This window comes from Colobus angolensis, unplaced genomic scaffold (assembly GCF_000951035.1).
Source record: "Colobus angolensis palliatus isolate OR3802 unplaced genomic scaffold, Cang.pa_1.0 Scaffold15, whole genome shotgun sequence".
Lineage (NCBI taxonomy): Eukaryota > Metazoa > Chordata > Mammalia > Primates > Cercopithecidae > Colobus > Colobus angolensis.
In genome coordinates this window covers 16133555-16152402 of record NW_012114599.1, presented here as the reverse complement: position 1 = coordinate 16152402, position 18848 = coordinate 16133555, and the positions used below count along the sequence as shown (strand labels likewise).

General features: G+C 41.1%; 1 protein-coding gene across 1 annotated transcript in view; it reads left to right on the top strand.

The window, feature by feature from the left end:
- The window catches only part of RASGRP3 (RAS guanyl releasing protein 3 (calcium and DAG-regulated)), an 87686-nt gene that overhangs the window by 40970 nt on the left and 27868 nt on the right, over positions 1–18848 (top strand). Inside the window, exons 4-11 of the mRNA XM_011935988.1 lie at positions 355–457; positions 4104–4166; positions 4729–4860; positions 6117–6264; positions 8055–8228; positions 8607–8723; positions 11288–11563; positions 18594–18671. Of these exons, the coding sequence (XP_011791378.1) occupies positions 355–457; positions 4104–4166; positions 4729–4860; positions 6117–6264; positions 8055–8228; positions 8607–8723; positions 11288–11563; positions 18594–18671 (1091 nt within the window). The remainder of the gene's footprint in view (positions 1–354; positions 458–4103; positions 4167–4728; positions 4861–6116; positions 6265–8054; positions 8229–8606; positions 8724–11287; positions 11564–18593; positions 18672–18848) is intronic.

Here is an 18848-nt window from a genome sequence, read left to right as displayed (position 1 = left end):
GATCACAAAGTCAGGAATTCAAGACCAGCCTAACCAATATGGTGAAACTCCATGTCTACTAAAAATAGAAAAATTAGCTGGGCAGGGTGTGGTGGCGTACGCCTGTAGTCCCAGCTACTCAGGAGGCTGAGACAGGAGAATCACTTGAACCCGGGAGGCAGAGGTTGCAGTGAGCCAAGACTGTGCCACTGCACTCCAGCCTGGGTGACAGAGTGAGACTCCGTCTCCAAAAAAAAAATTCATTTGTCTATGAAAAATTTTTGACACTATGACACTATTGCTTCTCTATTGATGTTAGAAAAAGTAAAGAGTAGCACTGTTATCTCCTCACTTCTTGTTCTATTTTTTTAACAGATGACAATGGAGAACTGAATAATAGTTACTTGCCAAGAATAGTTCTACTGATGCACCGATGGTATTTATCTTCCACTGAATTGGCAGAAAAACTTCTCTGCATATATCTTTTCAACTACTGTGTAATTTTTACAACCATAAATCAAGCTCTGTATTTAGATAGAGTGTCTATCCAAAGCCAGTAAATTAAGATGAATAAATAGTCTTCGGTTATCCAGCTGTTTTGCGAATATATGTAGATGTCTAGACAAAACACATCTGGATGATAGACCAGATAGTTGACTCTCCATCTGGATGTTTTGGCTGTACTTGAAAATAATCACTAAGATGTAAAATGAAGCAGGAACTGTGGGCTGGATGTTTCTAACTTGTCTTAAACATTTCTGTTATTAGAACAATGAGAGTATATTTAACAATGATTCAAGACCAAATTTGTTTCTTCTGGGATGGCAAAATGGTGGGCATAGAGGATGCAGCTTAATCATATGGAAATACAGCCAAAATAGTATGCTCTCGCTTGGGCACGAACATCAATTTAGTTTTCACATCTTTCCTTGCTGCCAAGACACAATGAACATTCTAGCAGGCTTATTATAATTTGTTGACTGATACTAATTTTCTTGTGAAATGCAAACAAAAAAATCCTGCATGGTTAGAAACACCATTCCATAATGAAGTCTTTTAGCAGTCTACCACTTCTCTACATCATGCAGTCCAGAAAAGTGGTTGAAAGCCAAATGACTGAAGATGCAGTCTCCCATTCGTAAAAGGTTCTATTCCCTAAGAGCCAATGCTTATTATACAATCTCTAATGTTGGTGCCTGCAGTCTCTGCCTTCTTCAAGCCCATGAGGCCCTGGAGATGAGTGAGAACCGCTACAGGGAGGGGGAGCCTTAGGGGGAGAGGCACCACCTTAGAGGGAGAGGCACCATCAAGTGTTGTTAGGGCCTGCCAAGGCTTCTGGAGCCAGTAGGGTGTCCACCTGTTTTGTTCAAGCTTCCTCCACTTTCTACTTCTCTTCATCCTCCTCACAACCTCAGAGCAGAAAAGGATATTAGAGAGTCTATAAGGTCCATGGAAGTGAGCAAGATCCTAACTCCCGGTGGTCCAAGGGTCATATGCGTCCACTGTTGAAGTGTAGAACATAGGTAAGGGTGGAGGGCATTGGCTCATTCTGGCCATACTCCTGGCAATCTAGACATTGTCCAGAGAATGTACCCACCAACAGTGTTCTCACCCTTAGCATGGCCACCAAGTGCATGAGACACAAGTAAAAAGGGATATTTAGGCATAGTAACATTTAATATGGGAAAGTTGAAGACCGCCTGTGAATCGACATTTCTGTAAATTTTCCTCCCTTTGGATTCCTTGCTCATGCTATATCCACAGTGCCTGGCATATACACAAGCTCAATAAATATTTGTTTAAAAGAGTATGAATAAATACACTTACAAGTAAATAACACAACTTGAGTATTAATATACCTGAAAATGACATTTTCAAATATTAAAGAAGAAATTAGAGTACCTATACAGTTACGCATAGCATAACGATGGGGAAATCATCATTCGATGATTTCATGATTTTGCAAATATCATAGAGTGTGCTTATATCAACCTAGATGCTGTAGCCTACTACACATCTAGGCTGCATTACACAGCCTGTTGATCCTGGACTACAAACCTGTACTGCATGTCGCTATACTGAATTCTATAGGCAATTGTAATACAATAGTGGGTAATTGTGTATCTAAACATAGAAAAGGTGTAGTAAAAATACGGTATAAAAGATAAAAAGTGGTACACCTTTATAGGGTGCTTATCACAAATGGAGCTTGCAAGACTGGAAGCCACTCTGGGTGAGTCAGTGAGTGAGTGGAGAGTGAATGTGAAGGCCTAGGACATTAATGTACAATATTGTAGACTTCATAGACACTATACACTTAGGCTACACAAAATTATAAAAATATTTTTCTTTCTTCAATAATAAATTAACTTTAACTTACTGTAACTTATTTTTTTTTTGAGACAGAGTCTCGCTCTGCCACCCAGGCTGGAGTGCAGTGGCCGGATCTCAGCTCACTGCAAGCTCCGCCTCCCGGGTTTACACCATTCTCCTGCCTGAGCCTCCCGAGTAGCTGGGACTACAGGCGCCCGCCACCTCGCTCGGCTAATTTTTTGTGTTTTTTTAGTAGAGACGGGGTTTCACCGTGTTAGCCAGGATGGTCTTGATCTCCTGACCTCGTGATCCGCCCGTCTCGGCCTCCCAAAGTGCTGGGATTATAGGCTTGAGCCACCACGCCCGGCCACTGTAACTTTTATACTTTATAAACCTTTAAAAACTTTTTAGTCCTTTTATAATAACACTTACCTTAAAACACAAATATATTGTACGGCTGTAAAAAATATTTTCTTTCTTAATATCTTTATTCTACAAACTTATTCTATTAAAATTTTTTTTTTTTTTTTTTTTTTTTTTTTACTTTTTAAACTTTTTTGTTAAAAGCAAAGACACAAACACACGCATTAGCCTAGGTTTAGGTTTACACAGGCTCAGGATCCTCAATATCACTGTCTTCCACCTCCACCTCTTATTCCACTGGAATGTCTGAGGGGTAGTAACAGGCATGGAGCTGTCATCTCCTATGATAACAACCCCTTCTTCTGGAATAGCTCCTGAAGAACCTGCTGAGGCTGCGTTACAGTTAACTTTTTAATTTTTTTTACATAAGTAAAAGGAGTACTCTGAAATTACAACAAAAAATAGTATAGTAAGTCCATAAACCAATAAGTCATTTATTCTCATTATCAAGTATCATGTACTGTACATGACTGTATATACTAGACTTTTACATGACTCACACAACAGCAGATTTGTTTACACCATCATCACCACAAACACATGAGTAATGCATTGGGTTACAACATTATGCTGGCTACCATGTCACTAGGCAACAGGAATTTTTCAATCCCACTGTAATCTTATTGGATCACTGTCATATATGCAGTCCTTCATTGACTGAAACGTTGTTATGTGGTGCATAACTGTATAAGGCATTAATCCTAAATACAAAATCTTTTTGGTGAAAATAGTATTTCTCGGCCAGGTGCGGTGGCTCACACCTGTAATCCCAGCACTTTGGGAGGCCAAGGCAGGCGGATCACAAGATCAGGAGATCGAGACCATCCTGGCTAACACGGTGAACCCCCATCTCTATTAAAAATACAAACAATTAGCCGGGTGTGGTGGCGTACGCCTGTAGTCCCAGCTACTCGGGAAGCTGAGGCAGGTGAATGGCGTGAACCTGGGAGGCAGAGTTTACAGTGAGCCGAGATTGCACCACTGCACTCCAGCCTGGGTGACGGAGCCAGACTCTGTCTCAAAAAATAATAATAATAAAAATAAAAATAGTGTTTCTCTGTACTATCAGTTTTAATTATGTATAGTTGCCAGTCTATTTGTAATTACAATTGGCAGTTATTAGTTAAGTGTGGAGGAAGGCAAAACTAACCCTGTGACTGGCTTCTCCTTCAGACCAAAAAACTATATTCCAGAGCTATAATAAATCAAATTTCAATTGTTCAGTGTCGAAGTCATCAGAGGCCACTTCTCTCTGTATTTGAGTGTCTTTATAACCTCAAATGTCCCCAGCATGGTCCTCTTATTAGGAATTGATATACATTGAGGGCACAGCTGCAGGTGTGTGTAAAGGAAATGAGGTGCACGAATTTTTTCTTTAACTGGTTTACGTATCGAAATGCCACTGGAGAAAGCTGCAATGAATTTCGGTTAAAGATCTGCTACTTCATGAGGTAAATACATTTACAAATTTAATTTCTTGTAGCTTCTGGTTCTGGCACGGTTGTAGTTTCTAGTTCTGCAATTGTTGACAATTTTTTTTGTTGACCTTTTTCCCAAGCTGCAGACCTAGTTTGACAACAGTCTACTCTGATACCCCTCCCACCAACTTTGTTAAAATTGGCCCTCCTCTGTTGGGTGGGGTGGGGGAAACTTTATCTTTTGGACTAGAGATTAAGTAGTAGTAAATGTGATTAAGGAATGAAACTAGCTCTTAGAAAGGGTGGATTTATTTTCTTCTACTCCCTCACCACACCCATTGCCACCTACTCACCATGACTTGAAGGAAGGGTTTCCTCTCAGCTGAAAGAGAGGCTAGGAATGGGAGTGGTTTTAGATTGAAGGAGGGCAGAGAGAGGCTCCATGTGATGGATGGGGGTTTGGAGACAGGAGATGGCTAATTTGAAGTATGGTCCTGGATTCAGTGTTAAATGTAGTCTGTAAAATGGTACCATCGTTTCCATGGATATCCAACTTGAAATATTCCAGCTGCCAAAAATATTTGATGCCTTTCAGGTACTGGATTCTGAAATTTCCTGCAGAGTTTAATTTGGATCTTGGTTTGATTCGTATGACTGAGGAATTCCGGGAAGTAGCCAGTCAACTAGGATATGAAAAACACGTCAGCCTCATCGACATATCCAGCATGTAAGGGTGGCACCAACGTCTTTCACGCTCGATGCGTCCACTGCTTAGGGGAGGAAGTAGTGATCACCCCACTTGTCCTGAGTCCATCCCACTCCTGAATCTAGGTTTGCTTCTGTGAGAAAAGCCTTGCTGCAGTGAGTACAAGCCGTATTGGACGCGACTCATCTCTCCAAGCTGCAGTTTCTTTACTTGTAAAATGTGGACAGTACCTTTCTCATGGGATTATTATGAACATCCAATAAGGACATAAGATAGTGCATGAAAGCATTTGGCACAAAATAGACGCTTGGTATTAGTTACTGACTCTGAATCTAGTTAACATCTCTTATGCCTTCACTACTCAAAGTGTGGTCTGCAGACCAGCAACATTAGCATCACCTGGGAGCTCATTAGGAATGCAGCCTCTAGGCTCCACCTTAAACCTGAATTGGAATCCGCACTTTAAAGATCCCTAAGTGATTCACATGCAAGCTTGAGAAGCTCTGTACCATGGTGCTGCTGAGGTTGGCCTCAGAACAACAACCTTATGGTGGTTGACCATAGATGTCAGGAGCTGGTTAGCTCAGTTATTAGGTAACTGGTGCAATTAGGCCACTTTCATATCAACTAGGTAACTTTGCACAGGGAAGACTATTTGATGATCCTAAATGTGGTTATCCATCTTGCAAATGTATGTTCTTGTGTGTTAGGTATCTCTGTTTTCCACTGTCGATTACTATTGAATACTTCTTCAATAGTAATCAATGGTGAATGTCCGGGAATTATAAGGGATGTTTGGTGAAAATACATATTATTCAAGATCATTCCTAATAAATCAGAACCTCTGGCAGTGAGGCCCAGGCCTCTGTCTTTATAACAAGCTTTTCAGATAATTCATGTTATACTAAAGTATGAGAACCACAGCTTCTAGTGGTTTCCATGTGCCTTAAATCACCATCTATATCCTGATAAACTCCCAAATTTATATACTAGCCCTGACCTTTCCTTTATGATCCAGACCTTGCTGGTCACAAAGAGACTAAGTAAGAGATTCTGGATGGATCAGTGCAAAACCTACTCTGTCTGGAAAAACAACTCCAAGTTTATGTTCTGTTGGCAATTGGTCAGTGGTTTTCTCTTCAAATATGAAAGACAGGGCATGTATTTTGCACAAGCCCCTGGAAGCAAGCCAAGAGTTACAGAGTCAGTAGGTTAATAACTTCCATTGAATGAAATGGGCTTTCAACACATTGACCGGACTCACTCTTCTTTTATAGTCCTTCCTATGACTGGATGAGAAGAGTCACACAGAGGAAAAAAGTATCCAAGAAGGGAAAAGCCTGTCTGCTGTTTGACCATCTGGAGCCCATTGAATTGGCTGAGCACCTCACTTTTCTGGAGCATAAATCTTTTAGAAGGATCTCAGTAAGAAACTTGACATTTATTCTTCCAAGGATAACAACCACCATGCCAACTTCCCCAAGAGCTGCATTTTCATACTCTGAAGTGTTGGCAGCTTCTATCACTGTGCTCTGCTGGAAAAGTGCCCTTAATTCACAGGAACAATCCCTTTTAACCAAAGATAAATATTATCCTGTCTTTATTTTATGGCTCAGGAGCTATATTTCTGTCGCTGTTTTCAATGTCTCCTTTCATAGGATTAAAGCGTGATTTTTCTAAATAGTCAGTGGAGATTTAACCATTCAAGGTTGATTTAGCTCCATTGACTTCTCCCAAGTGAACATGTTTTGCTAGGCCCTTCGTTTTTGGGAAAAAATATTTAGTTAGGTTCGGATTTGTATAAATGGCTAATTTTGGGTGTAGGTTGAAAATAGGAATTGTAGACTTTAAGGAGAGTCTCAACATCAGGTTGTTTCTTTCCCAGAGATAGAGATCCTGAATTAAACTTTTCTTTCCTACTCATCTTGATGGAGCCTCATTCCTTCTCTAACTCCCCCTTTTCTTTCTCTGGTCTGTGATTTCTTAGCCTCCTGCTCTCTATCCTCCTGTTATGATAACATTTTCCACATTGGTTCACAATCAGCCAACCACTTTGCTTTGTCTCGCCAAGCTCTGGGGAAGTCGCACCTCCTGCTTCTCCTTTTCCAAGGTGTGGGAGAATGAATTACATTATTGCTTGCAAAGAAGACTGTCTTGGTTAGAAGCATGAATTTCTGAAAGACTGATTCTTTCACTAAGTAATCCTACTTGGAGAGTACCTTAACGATTCCCCGCAGGCAGGCCATGGGAGGGAGTCCCCTGCACTGTTTATATGATAGAAAGCTCATATGTATTTTTTGACATCCATGCTAACATTCTGAAAATGTGTTTGTCTTGCTAAAGAGCAGCCTTACTTCAATTGATTTTTTTTTTCCTCTGTCTTCTTTCTTCTTGAAACAACTTTACGATTGATGCTAATTTGAAATCATTATATTTGCGTTCATTTCCTCCTCTTCATTGTATACCATTGTATCTTTAACTTGCCTGACTGGAATCACCAGCAGTGTGTTAAAAATGGAGATTCTTGGCCCAGCGCGCCTTTAATCCCAGCACTTTGGGAGGCCAAGGTGGGCGGATCATGAGGTCAAGAGATCGAGACCATCCTGGCCAGCATGGCGAAACCCCATCTCTACTAAAAATACAAGAAAATCTAGCCAGGCGTGGCGGCTTGCACCTGTAGTACCAGTTACTCAGGAGGCTGAGGCAGGAGAATTGCTTGAACCCTGGAGGCGGAGATGGCAGTCAGCCAAGATTGTGCCACTGTAGTCCAGCCTGGCAACAGAGCGAGACTTGGTCTAAAAATAAAAAAAAGGAGATTCTTTGGTTTTTCCTCTGAAGATAGTGATCGTTTACACCTAGGGTGTTCCCAGGAACCAGTATCTTACCAAGTGCCACAGGTGGATCTTATGACCCAGTAAATTTTGAACTCATTGGAATACAACTTTGAATCTTGCCTCTTTCTCCTCCCACCAAAGCTGTGATGTGTAGTAGTGGGTGTCTGTGCCTGGGGTGAGTAGTGGGGTTTGAAAAGCAGCAAAATAATATTTTAAAGACACATGTATATTCAAACTTTTAGGATGCCATTGTAAATGTGAAATAAAAGAAATTGTTCTGTTGTTATGAAACAATGTCTCACCTCTTCTATATAATATTCTAATTTCTGATTTTACAAAGACTCCATAATAATTCAGAATCTCTGAATCTTCCTTTCCTAGTTCACTGATTACCAAAGCTATGTCATCCATGGCTGCCTGGAGAATAATCCAACTTTGGAAAGATCGATAGCTTTATTTAACGGAATCTCTAAGTGGGTCCAATTGATGGTTCTTAGCAAACCAACCCCCCAGCAAAGGGCAGAAGTCATCACAAAGTTTATTAATGTTGCAAAGGTATGTCTGGTAATCAGACTGGGTTCTTGAGTTCTAGATGTTCATTCACTCTGTTGAGAAAAGTCCTTGAGGAAATGTGGTGTTCACAGTATAAGAGCACTGGACAACTAAACTACTCGCTGATGTCTAATGAACAAATCGTATTTTTGCCATGCAAGAAGATTGCTTTCAAAAAGCAATGCTTAGAAGCATTTAACGTAGCTATTTTTCTGTGAAGTAATAGATATATTTTATGATTCTATTTGTGCTTCATTTTAAATTGATGTAATTTTTTCACTAGCTTCTTGTTATTAAAATTGTGCATAAATGTACTTATAATTCAGAAAGTTTAGACTAATTTAAAAATCCTTAAAAAGCATCGATGCATTTTTATTGCAGAAGCTCCTTCAGCTCAAAAATTTTAACACCCTGATGGCGGTGGTGGGAGGCCTCAGCCATAGCTCCATTTCCCGCCTCAAAGAGACGCATTCTCATCTTTCTTCAGAAGTTACAAAGGTACGGTAGATTTGATCCTAGTTAAAAGTAACAAAATGCATTTGTAAATTGTTCACATTTAGTATATGCCTAACAAATGTCACTCAGAGGGGGAAAGTTTTCCTCTTAAACCAGTGGTAGTTTATACATGGGGACAAAGTAGAAAGGGAATAACCACACCAGCTGAGTTCACCTGGAAAACCACGTTGGAGGTGTTGGTAAGTGTCCCAGGAAGAATGCTTTGACATACAATTCACATACTGTAGTGATGGCCGGGCGCGGTGGCTCACTCCTGTAGTCCCAGCACTTCGGGAGGCCGAGGCGGGTGGATCACAAGGTCAGAGATCGAGACCATCCTGGCTAACACAGTGAAACGCCGTCTCTACTAAAAATACAAAAAAATTAGCTGGGCGTGGTGGCGGGCACCTGTAGTCCCAGCTACTCGGGAGGCTGAGGCAGGAGAAAGGCATGAACCTGGGGGACGGAGCTTGCAGTGAGCCGAGATCGCACCACTGCACTCCAGCCTGGGCAACAGAGGGAGACTGTCTCAAAAGAAAAGAAAAAAAAACCCAACATATTCAACAGGTATCTATTTGGTCCTACTATATGACAGGCACTGTGATACACAAAGTAAGTAAGACAGAAATAGTTCCTACCCTACCTCCTGAAATAAAGTCATTGAATTACTACTCTATTAATAACACTGTGTTGGGCACATCAAAAGATAGAAAGGGGAAGACATAGGCCTTGTATACAAATCCTCAGATTTAGAACTAAATTGTCATGAAAAAAAATATATGTATATATATATAAAAAACAGTGATCATTTTCCAAACTGAGCTTTCTGCCATATTTATTTTTATGACATGATAGTTCTTTTTCTTCTTGAGCAAGAAGGAGCATTTCATCCTTATGAAAAGATTGTCACGTAAGAGTGCACTTTGTTATTTCAATATGGACACTTTTAGCTGTGAGTTTAAAAGAAAAAGAAAAAAACTTCTACAGCAATTAAACAATCAGGAAATGTATTGTCCATCAGGCGTGGTGGCTCACACCTGTAATCTCAGTACTTTGGGAGGTGGAGGTGGGAGGATTGCTTGAGGTCAGGAGTTTGACATCAGCCTGGGTAACATAACTAGATCCTGTCTCTACAAAAAAAAAAAAAAATTAGCCAGGTGTGGCAGTGTGTGCCTGTAGTCCCAGCTATCTGGGAGGCTGAGATGGAATGATCATTTGAGCCCAGGAGTTTGAGGCTGCAGTGAGCCAGGATCATACCACTGCACTCCACCCTGGGGGACATACCTGGAAGTCCAGAGACAGAGCAGGCATGATCTGATCAGACCTCTGACTCAGGTGCTCTGCCTGCCTCTGAGTATTAGAGAGTTTTGTTGTTTTGTTTGTTTCATCAAACTGGTTTTTCTCTTAATTGGGCTGTCTGTAGCAACCGAAAAATTATGTTCCCTTGTTCATGAAAGCTGAAGATAGGGAAGACTTCTCACTTCAACTCTTCACGCATAGAATTAAAGACCTCTTGAGCCAACTCAGGTCTTAAGCCCATCCCTGGACCAATAACAGTTGCCAGAGGAATACAATGTACTGATTGGCTTAACCCTGAGTTCCTGAACCAGTCACAAACTAGAGGGATGCAATTACTCTGATGATAAATCAGAACCCATTCTTGGTCCTGGAAATGGAAATAGCTCTGTCTGAGTCATAAGGGCTGCTTTGGGAGAGAGTAGACTAATTAAAATCGGGGTCTACTAGAAAGACCATGCCCAGTTGCTGTGAAGCAACCAACAATAACTTGTCCATATAAACAAGAGGAAGGAAGCCACAGAAGTACCGTTGTTTGACCTCAAACTCTGTGCTCATTCCAAGTATAATGGAACTTATTAGGTAATAAGTATTTCATTTTCTTTTAGCTTTGCACCAAATCTCAAGTAAAAGGCAAAAACAAATTTTAAATGTTGTGAAGAATAAGAATCTGATAGAAGCTTATAGAGGCTTGGAGAACTACCAGTATATCTTTTAAAATTATTTATTGGAACTTCTCTTACTTACAGAGAAAGAAACCAAGGCCCAAAGAAGCGAAGTGACTTGTTCAAGGTCACCCTTCTAGTTAGGCAGAATATAGAACCACAGTTATCTCATAACGCATTGCAACTTCCCCTACCCCACAGTGTCCCAGATTAACCTCAAGTAATAGCTGGAATGCAACTTTCTTGGAACAACTAAAAAATTTTAATATTCGACATGCTTGAATTTGTGGACAGTAATATTTTCATAAATTCCCAAACACTTAAGAATACATGATGCCATTTAATATCCCAACATCTCTAGTAGGTAGGCAGACATGTAGGTTATTTCCATTTTATAGCAAAATGGAACCGGCTGCTCAATGCGTAGCCAGGCCTAGTACGTTTTCTAACTTTCTTTTTCTTGATTAATATTTCCCTGTAGCAACGTTGGTGCAAGTGATACTTTTCTCAGTAGCTGAGGAATTTCCTAGCCACACATTGCAGGGCCTGGGGGTGTACAGAAGGGAAAAAGCTGTTTGAAAATTCTACTTTTCCATCTGTTCCCAGAACTGGAATGAAATGACAGAGTTGGTCTCCTCCAACGGTAATTACTGCAATTACCGCAAGGCCTTTGCCGACTGCGATGGCTTCAAAATCCCCATCCTTGGAGTACACTTGAAAGACTTGATAGCAGTCCATGTCATTTTCCCAGACTGGACGGAGGAGAACAAAGTGAACATTGTGAAAATGCACCAGCTCTCCGTTACCCTGAGTGAACTAGTCTCCCTGCAGAATGCCTCTCACCACCTAGAACCCAACATGGATTTGATCAACCTGCTCACAGTGAGTTCCAAGGAGCCAAGTTTGGGCTCTGTAACTCTTCTGTACCTTTCTTTCCAGGAGACATAGGAAGATGTGTGCCAGCAATTCATTCTGGAGGAAAATTGGTTTCAGAGTCAATAGATGAGAGGAAATCTCATAGGACAAGGGAAAAGGAACCCTGATTAGTATTTTCCATAACCAGCAAATCTTGGGGCAAAGAAATCTACCTTTGTTCAGAGGGGCCCACTCTCTGCCGTATGGCTCCACTTCTGGAGTTCTTAGAGAAGCTCTTCCAGACTCTGTCTCAGCCCTCACTCTCCTTCACCACATTCGTCCAACTCATCACATCCTTCTATATGTCCTCCAGTCATCTGCTCCTCTTTATCCTCACTGCACTGCTTTAGCTGAAGCCTGGAGTAATGCAAGGACCTTCTCTGCAATGCCCCTCTTCCCATTATGAACCTCCCAAACCTCCAGGATGTAGTTTACAGACTGGCATTCGAGGTTCTTGAAGACTCAGTCTCCAACCGTCAGCCCAGCCTTCTTTGCCATCACCCTCTCCCACATTTTACCAGCCTTTGAGAAATACTGAACTTCTTATACTTTGCACTCCAAGAAATGCTGCCTTCTGCTTTCTGGCCTTTGCACTTTCTTGGAGAATCCTATCCCCATCCATATGGCGAGTTCAAATTCAAAAGCCTGTCTTTCTGGAGCATTCTCTCTCCCCCTCCAAAGAAGTCACGCATCTGTCACACGTCACCCTGGCACTTTATATTTTCCTTAACTATAGGAGGAGTCACTCTGAATTCAATTTTTTTCTGTTTACCTGCCTTACATATCATATCCCTCGCACCTCTCACAGTTCCTGGCATATTAGGAACTCAGTAAATGAACTGCATGCTGTATTTAGGAGGGATGTGGCTTAGAAAAAGAAGTTCACCTGCCACTCATACTTTTTTGGCATTTGTGGCACACATGTTTAGCTGGTCTCCGCATCCTAGAACTTCTAGACACAACAGGTGTATAGAAGAGAACATTTCCCACTGGCTGCTTCTTTGTGGGAAGAAGAGGCATAACGAAATTCACTTGCCCTTCCTTAAATAAAAGTAGAGGTACAACTTCCCTGTTTGGGGTTATAACACTATAGCATCTGAAACTCAGCTGCAATACTGAATTAACTGTTTTCCTTGTATGGCTGTGGAAAATGAAACCAATAACTCCTCTTAATTTCTGAGAGCCTAAATCCCCTAGGTCTGCTGCATTGGAATAGGAGTGTGGTTTCTCGCCCTTCTCACAAACTGTTCCTAGAGCATATAATTGTTTACCAAAGAATAAACCTCTAAGCATAGGCAACAATGCTAGCTATACCCTTCAAATAAAGCAGAAGTGGCCAACACACAGAAACACAGCTCTCTTAAAGATGAGTTGTTGTGACAAATAGTAAATACGCAGACTTTCTCTACTGGGGGCGGGGAACACAACTCACAATAATTCAAGCACCTGCATTTATTTATTTATTTATTATGATTATACTTTAAGTTCTAGGGTACATGTGCACAACGTGCAGGTTTGTTACATATGTATACATGTGCCATGTTGGTGTGCTGCACCCATTAACTCGTCATTTACATTAGGTATATCTCCTAATGCTATCCCTCCTCCCTTCCCCCTCCCCACAATAGGCCACGGTGTGTGATGTTCCCCTTCCTGTGTCCAAGTGATCTCATTATTCAATTCCCACCTATGAGTGAGAACATGTGGTGTTTGGTTTTCTGTTCTTGCAATAGTTTGCTGAGAATGATGGTTTCGAGCTTTATCCATGTCCTTACAAAGGACAGAACTCATCGTTTTTTATGGCTGCATAGTATTCCAAGGTGTATATGAAGCACCTGCATTTATTAATGATTTGCCATGTATATATGTTTCCATGAATGAGTGACCAGAGTTGCAGCCCCAATCAGACTGCAGACCCACAGCCGCAGGTGATGTCTGCAGATCCGTCTCCATGTGGAGCCTAGGCTTCCAGTGTCTGTGTCCAAGCTGTCCACGATGTCAAGCACAAATTCAGAGAGCAGGTGCCTCCCCTTGGGCAATTTCTCATAGAGATAAAAGATAATAATGGGGTAGAGAAATTAATTTGAGTTATAAGTGAAACAAGCAACATTACGACAAAGAGATATTTAGAGAAATAGTGAAGGATTTTCAATAACATTTCAGGAGTACAAACGAAAAAATCTGAACTCTAGAAATAAAGGCTAAGAAAAAAATTCCTTTTTGCTGGGGAGGAGTCTCTCTCTCTCTCTCTCTCTCTCTCTCTCATATTGAAGGAAAACTTAGAAGCCATCAAGCGCCGTATTTAGTAAGTGCAGTGTTGGGTAGCACAGTGTAGTGGCAGAATCCTAGATGGGAGACCTTGCTTTCAGCCTTCCCTCTGCAGTTGCTTGGCTTTTTCTCCTTGCTAAGAGCCTTGACTTTGGCTTTTTTAAAATAAGTGTTTCATGCTCATTTGTGAGGTCTTTTCCAGCTTTAAACTTCCAGGATTCTAGATGTCAGAACCGGTGGAGTCTTGAGAATAAGGAACCAAGAGTCAACTTGATTCTGTAGTACCAGCCCGATAGCTCATCACGATAGCACAATCCTGTGTATGAGTCACCAAACTTCAAGCCGAGATCCTTTCTCTCCCCACACAGCCAAGAAGAAAGCTCAGTGCATAGCAGTATACATTCATTCTTCCTGACTCCTGAGGAGTTAATCTCCTCAACATGAGGACCGAGGAGGCGTCTATCTTGTGGTCACTAGAGCCCAGTGGCCATTTTATGAAGCACACACATACCTGGATTAGAATCATATGGCTGACCACAGCTGCCCCAATGCATGTGAAGGCATCCACATGCCAGCATTGGAAGGGGTGATTCATTTTGCCCCAGGACTCTAAATTTTCACCTGAAGTGATTGTTTTCATCTAAACATGGCCCGAGCTGAGGTCGTCTGTATATGATGGACAGCCCTGGAGGACAGAAAAAGAGAACCCTTAAGTTCATCAACAGTTATGAAATGCCTACTCTGTGTGGTGGGCTGTAGGGCAGTGCTTTAACTTTCTGTAATAGTTGATTACAGTTTTCACAGCACTTTTCACATACATTTCCTCAGTAAATTCTCACACCCACCCTGCAGTGCAGCCTGGGCAGGGCTGCGGATGTAACATCACCCCTGCCCCTTCCTTTTTTTTTTCTTTTTTAAACAAAAGAAGAAACTGAGATTTACAAAGGACAGGGGGTAACCTTCTGCATCGCAGCCTGGGCCAGCTTCCCCTCAAATGGACATTTGTTCTCTCATGCGGGCACATTGCTGACATCTAATTTATTTCACATCTGTAAAAATTAATTAATACCGCTCTCTCCCCCTCTTCATGATGTGCAGTAAAGGAAGTAATTACAGGACAGAATCTATGAGGGTAGGAGCTTTGTTTGTCACTTTTATCATTGTATCCTTGGCCCCTTGAATATGGCACCAGGCATGTTGAGGGAAGGAGGACCACGCCACCAAACTGTTGGGATTCGTATTGTTTCTCTTTTCGGGGAATATCTGAAGAGGACATTTCCCTTACATCCCAATTCATGTAACCAGGAGTTTTAAAAGCTGATGCTCCTGTTGCATGGGGTATAAAATAGTCTGAATCTTTTCATGGTATTTTTAGCCCTATCAGTTACTTTTACCATTTTGAGTACATGCAAATAACTGGAAAGCCCCTGTATTTTTAATTTTAGTCTCATTTTTAAAAAAGAAGAAGAAGAATAAGAAGAGTTTCAAAAATGGTGAGTAGAGGCAGTCTGATGTCCAGGTGTGTTTTATTTTATGATAAACAGTCAAGCCAATGTAGATCCTACTGAAGACTGAATCTGCAACCAGCTTTGCTGAAAGGATAGGTTGGTAAATGCAACAACTTGAAACAGTGGATCGGAACATTTGTCAGAAAAAAACAGCCAGGTTCAAAATGTTTGACAAAAGCAAATGTTCTTGAAATTCCATTGATGAGCAGCCCATATTATAAAAAAGGTGTGTAGAAAGTAGAACAGATCACTCTTTGGCCAGGTCCATAAAGCCCGGAGGAGATCTGAGAGAGGAAGTAGAATCATGGCTGGGAAAGAAGAGATGCTAGGAGTAACCCCAAGCGGCAGCTTTACATTCATGGATAAGCACAGTGGCATTTGACTCGTGCATTGACTGGAAGCCAAACCCTGCATTTGTGACCTTCTGAACAAACTCTAGTCAGACACCCATTAGCTCATTTAATCTTCACCATAGTTCTTGGAGGCAGCTATTATTTATGATTCCCATTTCACAGATCAGGAGACTGAGACTCAAGAAGGTTAATTGCATGCCCAGGCTCACGCTACTAATAAGCAGAGAGCAAGTATTTGGAGACTACCAAAACATTTCCATCGCTGAGCCAGTTATCCATTTGACACATGCAAATACCCAAGGATGTTCTGTTTCTCTTGAAAGAGCATCTCCTCGCCTTAGTGTGTGGCTAATTTGGATTCTTGGTTGGCAGTGGTAGCGCTGCTGTCATCTCATCTCCAGCAGATGCTGGTGCCAGTGATCACAGGACTTGGAAGCTGAGTCAGGAGGAAGGGAACATGCTCCTCCAAGTCTGCACTAACTCCTGATAACAAGGAATTCAGAAGGAAGGAGTCACTTGGTTTTCTCTCTTTATGTAACCTTCACAGTGCGAGGCTGCAAGCTGGGACAGGGGATACAGAGGTGCAAAAGACAGATGTGCTGCCCATTTTCATGAGACTGAGAGCCTGGTGCAGTTGTCTGTTGTGGGAATTACAAAATAGTAGACAACTGCCCACGGCTGATGTATTTTATTTGGTCCATATGGAATCATAAAATATTGTTGTTGTTAGTTCCCAGTGTTTAAAAATTGGGATAGTTTATCTAAAACTCCAGATTTCTGGCTTCTCTGAACAAATCAGAAGATTTGGCAACTCAAGGTCCAACGTTAGGCTGACAGCAATTTTGTCATTGCTGAGTAGCGATGTTCATCACAAACCACACCTCTCCCTGTGACTTCCCTAACAGAGAGCGGTGTCAGGTCCCATTTATCATCACAATTTTTTTTTAAATTGTGGCGCTAAGAGGAAAGATCCCTAAATAAATTACATCTGCAAAGACTGTTTTCCAAATAAGATGTTGTGGTACCAGTGTCTCTATCAAAATGTACCTTTTAGACATCCTACTTGACTTATATAATGGAATGGCTCCCAAAGGCACTTGTTTGTGACATGTGGAGGTTTCCTTTCCTGTAACAAAGCAGAGCCCGGGAGGTAGGAGTGATTGCTGTTTAGGGGAAGGTGAATACGATGTCTCTTCTTTGTAAGCAGGATTGTCATGATCTTGACACGATACTGGGGAAATTTCACAGTTAAATCAGTTTTATTTTGTTTAGAAAAAAAAACTTTGTGACAAAGTGCAGGTAAAAGAAACGTGACCTGATTATGAAGTCCTTAATTTAAATGTTACATTCAAGCAGCTGCTAGAACAGTGACTATAACAGTCCCTGGCACATAGTAGATTACTGATAAATATTTGTTGAATGAATGATTTGAAAATGAAATTTTATGATGCTAACTTCTTTTTTAAAGGAAGTAGAACAGGAAAAGGAATCTTTGAAAACATCTTTACCTCTTGAGTTTTCTCTGGCTTCCTGCTTCTTTCTTTTTCCCCTCACTCCACTCTCATACACACGTTAGATAAAATATGTTAAAGAACATTTTTCATTCCTACATGGTCAAAGAAGGGAGCCAGCACTGGTTATGTTTATGGCCGGGGAAGTGATGTGATCCATGGAGTGTTCTAGCTTTAAAGGAGTAGGTGGGAATTGTTCAGGCTTATTTTAACCTCATGACTTCTGTTTTAGGTGAGTGAGAACATGCATTGTAAGGCTTTCCAGAGTTTATCCACGTTCTCCAATTTGGATCTGTGTTGTCCTTGCCTGCAATGATCTTCCTCTCTCTTTTGTCCAGATTCAGTCCCAGTCCTCCTGGCTAAGTCCCAGTTCACAAGGACCTCCATGAATCCATCCTGATCATTTCCGTCTCCAGTGGCCCCTATGCATAATAATAATATAACAAATAACAAATACGATAATAAGACAGTAACATTAACACTACAAAATAACACTTCTTGAGATTTTACTGTGTACCAGGTCCTGTGTGAAATACTTTACATGCGTTATTTCATTTGGTCCTGATACAAATCCAACTCAGTAGGGACTTTTATAATCATTTCCATTTTCCAGATGTGGAAACTGAGTGTCAGAGAGGAAATTACTTGCTAAAGGTTACACAGCTAGCCAGTGGCAGGCTCCATGCTTGAACCCAGCCCTGCCTGACTACACAGCCTCTGCCCTCGTGTATTTACTATGCTGCCTCCCTGATTTCTGACGGGTTCCTGGAGCACTTAAAGTGGGGCAACTACTTCACACTCAGCATGTGCTGCCTTTTATTGCTATGAACACACCTTTTTAGGTTCAGGCCCTATTTATTCAAATAAATTATCAGACGCTTGAGGGCAAGGAATGATTTTTTATCAGCTTGCCTCACTAGGACTTAGCACAATGCTCTCAAATAATGGGAGCCTAGTTAACTGCTCCTTTATTTCCACAGTTCTTTAATCAAACCTCAAAGGCAGCATTTATTACATTTACAAGTCTTATTGTTTGCATCTGTCCCCGCTTCCAGCCTGGAAACATCAGGTAGCCCTCATCTGTGACTCAGCACTGAGCACCTGGGAGCTGCTCAGTAAATACTGCTGAGGAATTGAGTTGATGGTTCTCTTCGATACTGATGATTAACCAGGATTAACGTTTTCTCTTTCAAAGTTCATTTTCCGTCTCTGCATGCTGTCTTTTTATTGTTCTGCATTTACTCAAATTCCTGTATTAGACAGTGAACTTAAACATTCAACTTGAACAAAAATTCAGCAATGTAAATAAATAAATAAATGTAATCCAACATATTTATCCCTTTTAATTTTGTTATAGCTTTCCCTCGACCTCTATCACACTGAAGATGATATTTACAAACTGTCACTGGTGCTGGAGCCTAGAAATTCTAAATTGGTAGGTATTATTTTCTCTCTAAGGATCAATGCCACTCACTATTTTTTGTAATTTACAGTAATTGGCTATTACAATGTTGCTTTATGTTCTAAAATGGAAGAATTTTAAAAATTGATATTATTCTTTTTTTTTGGAGGCGTAGTCTTGCACTATCACCTGGGCTGGAGTGCAATGGTG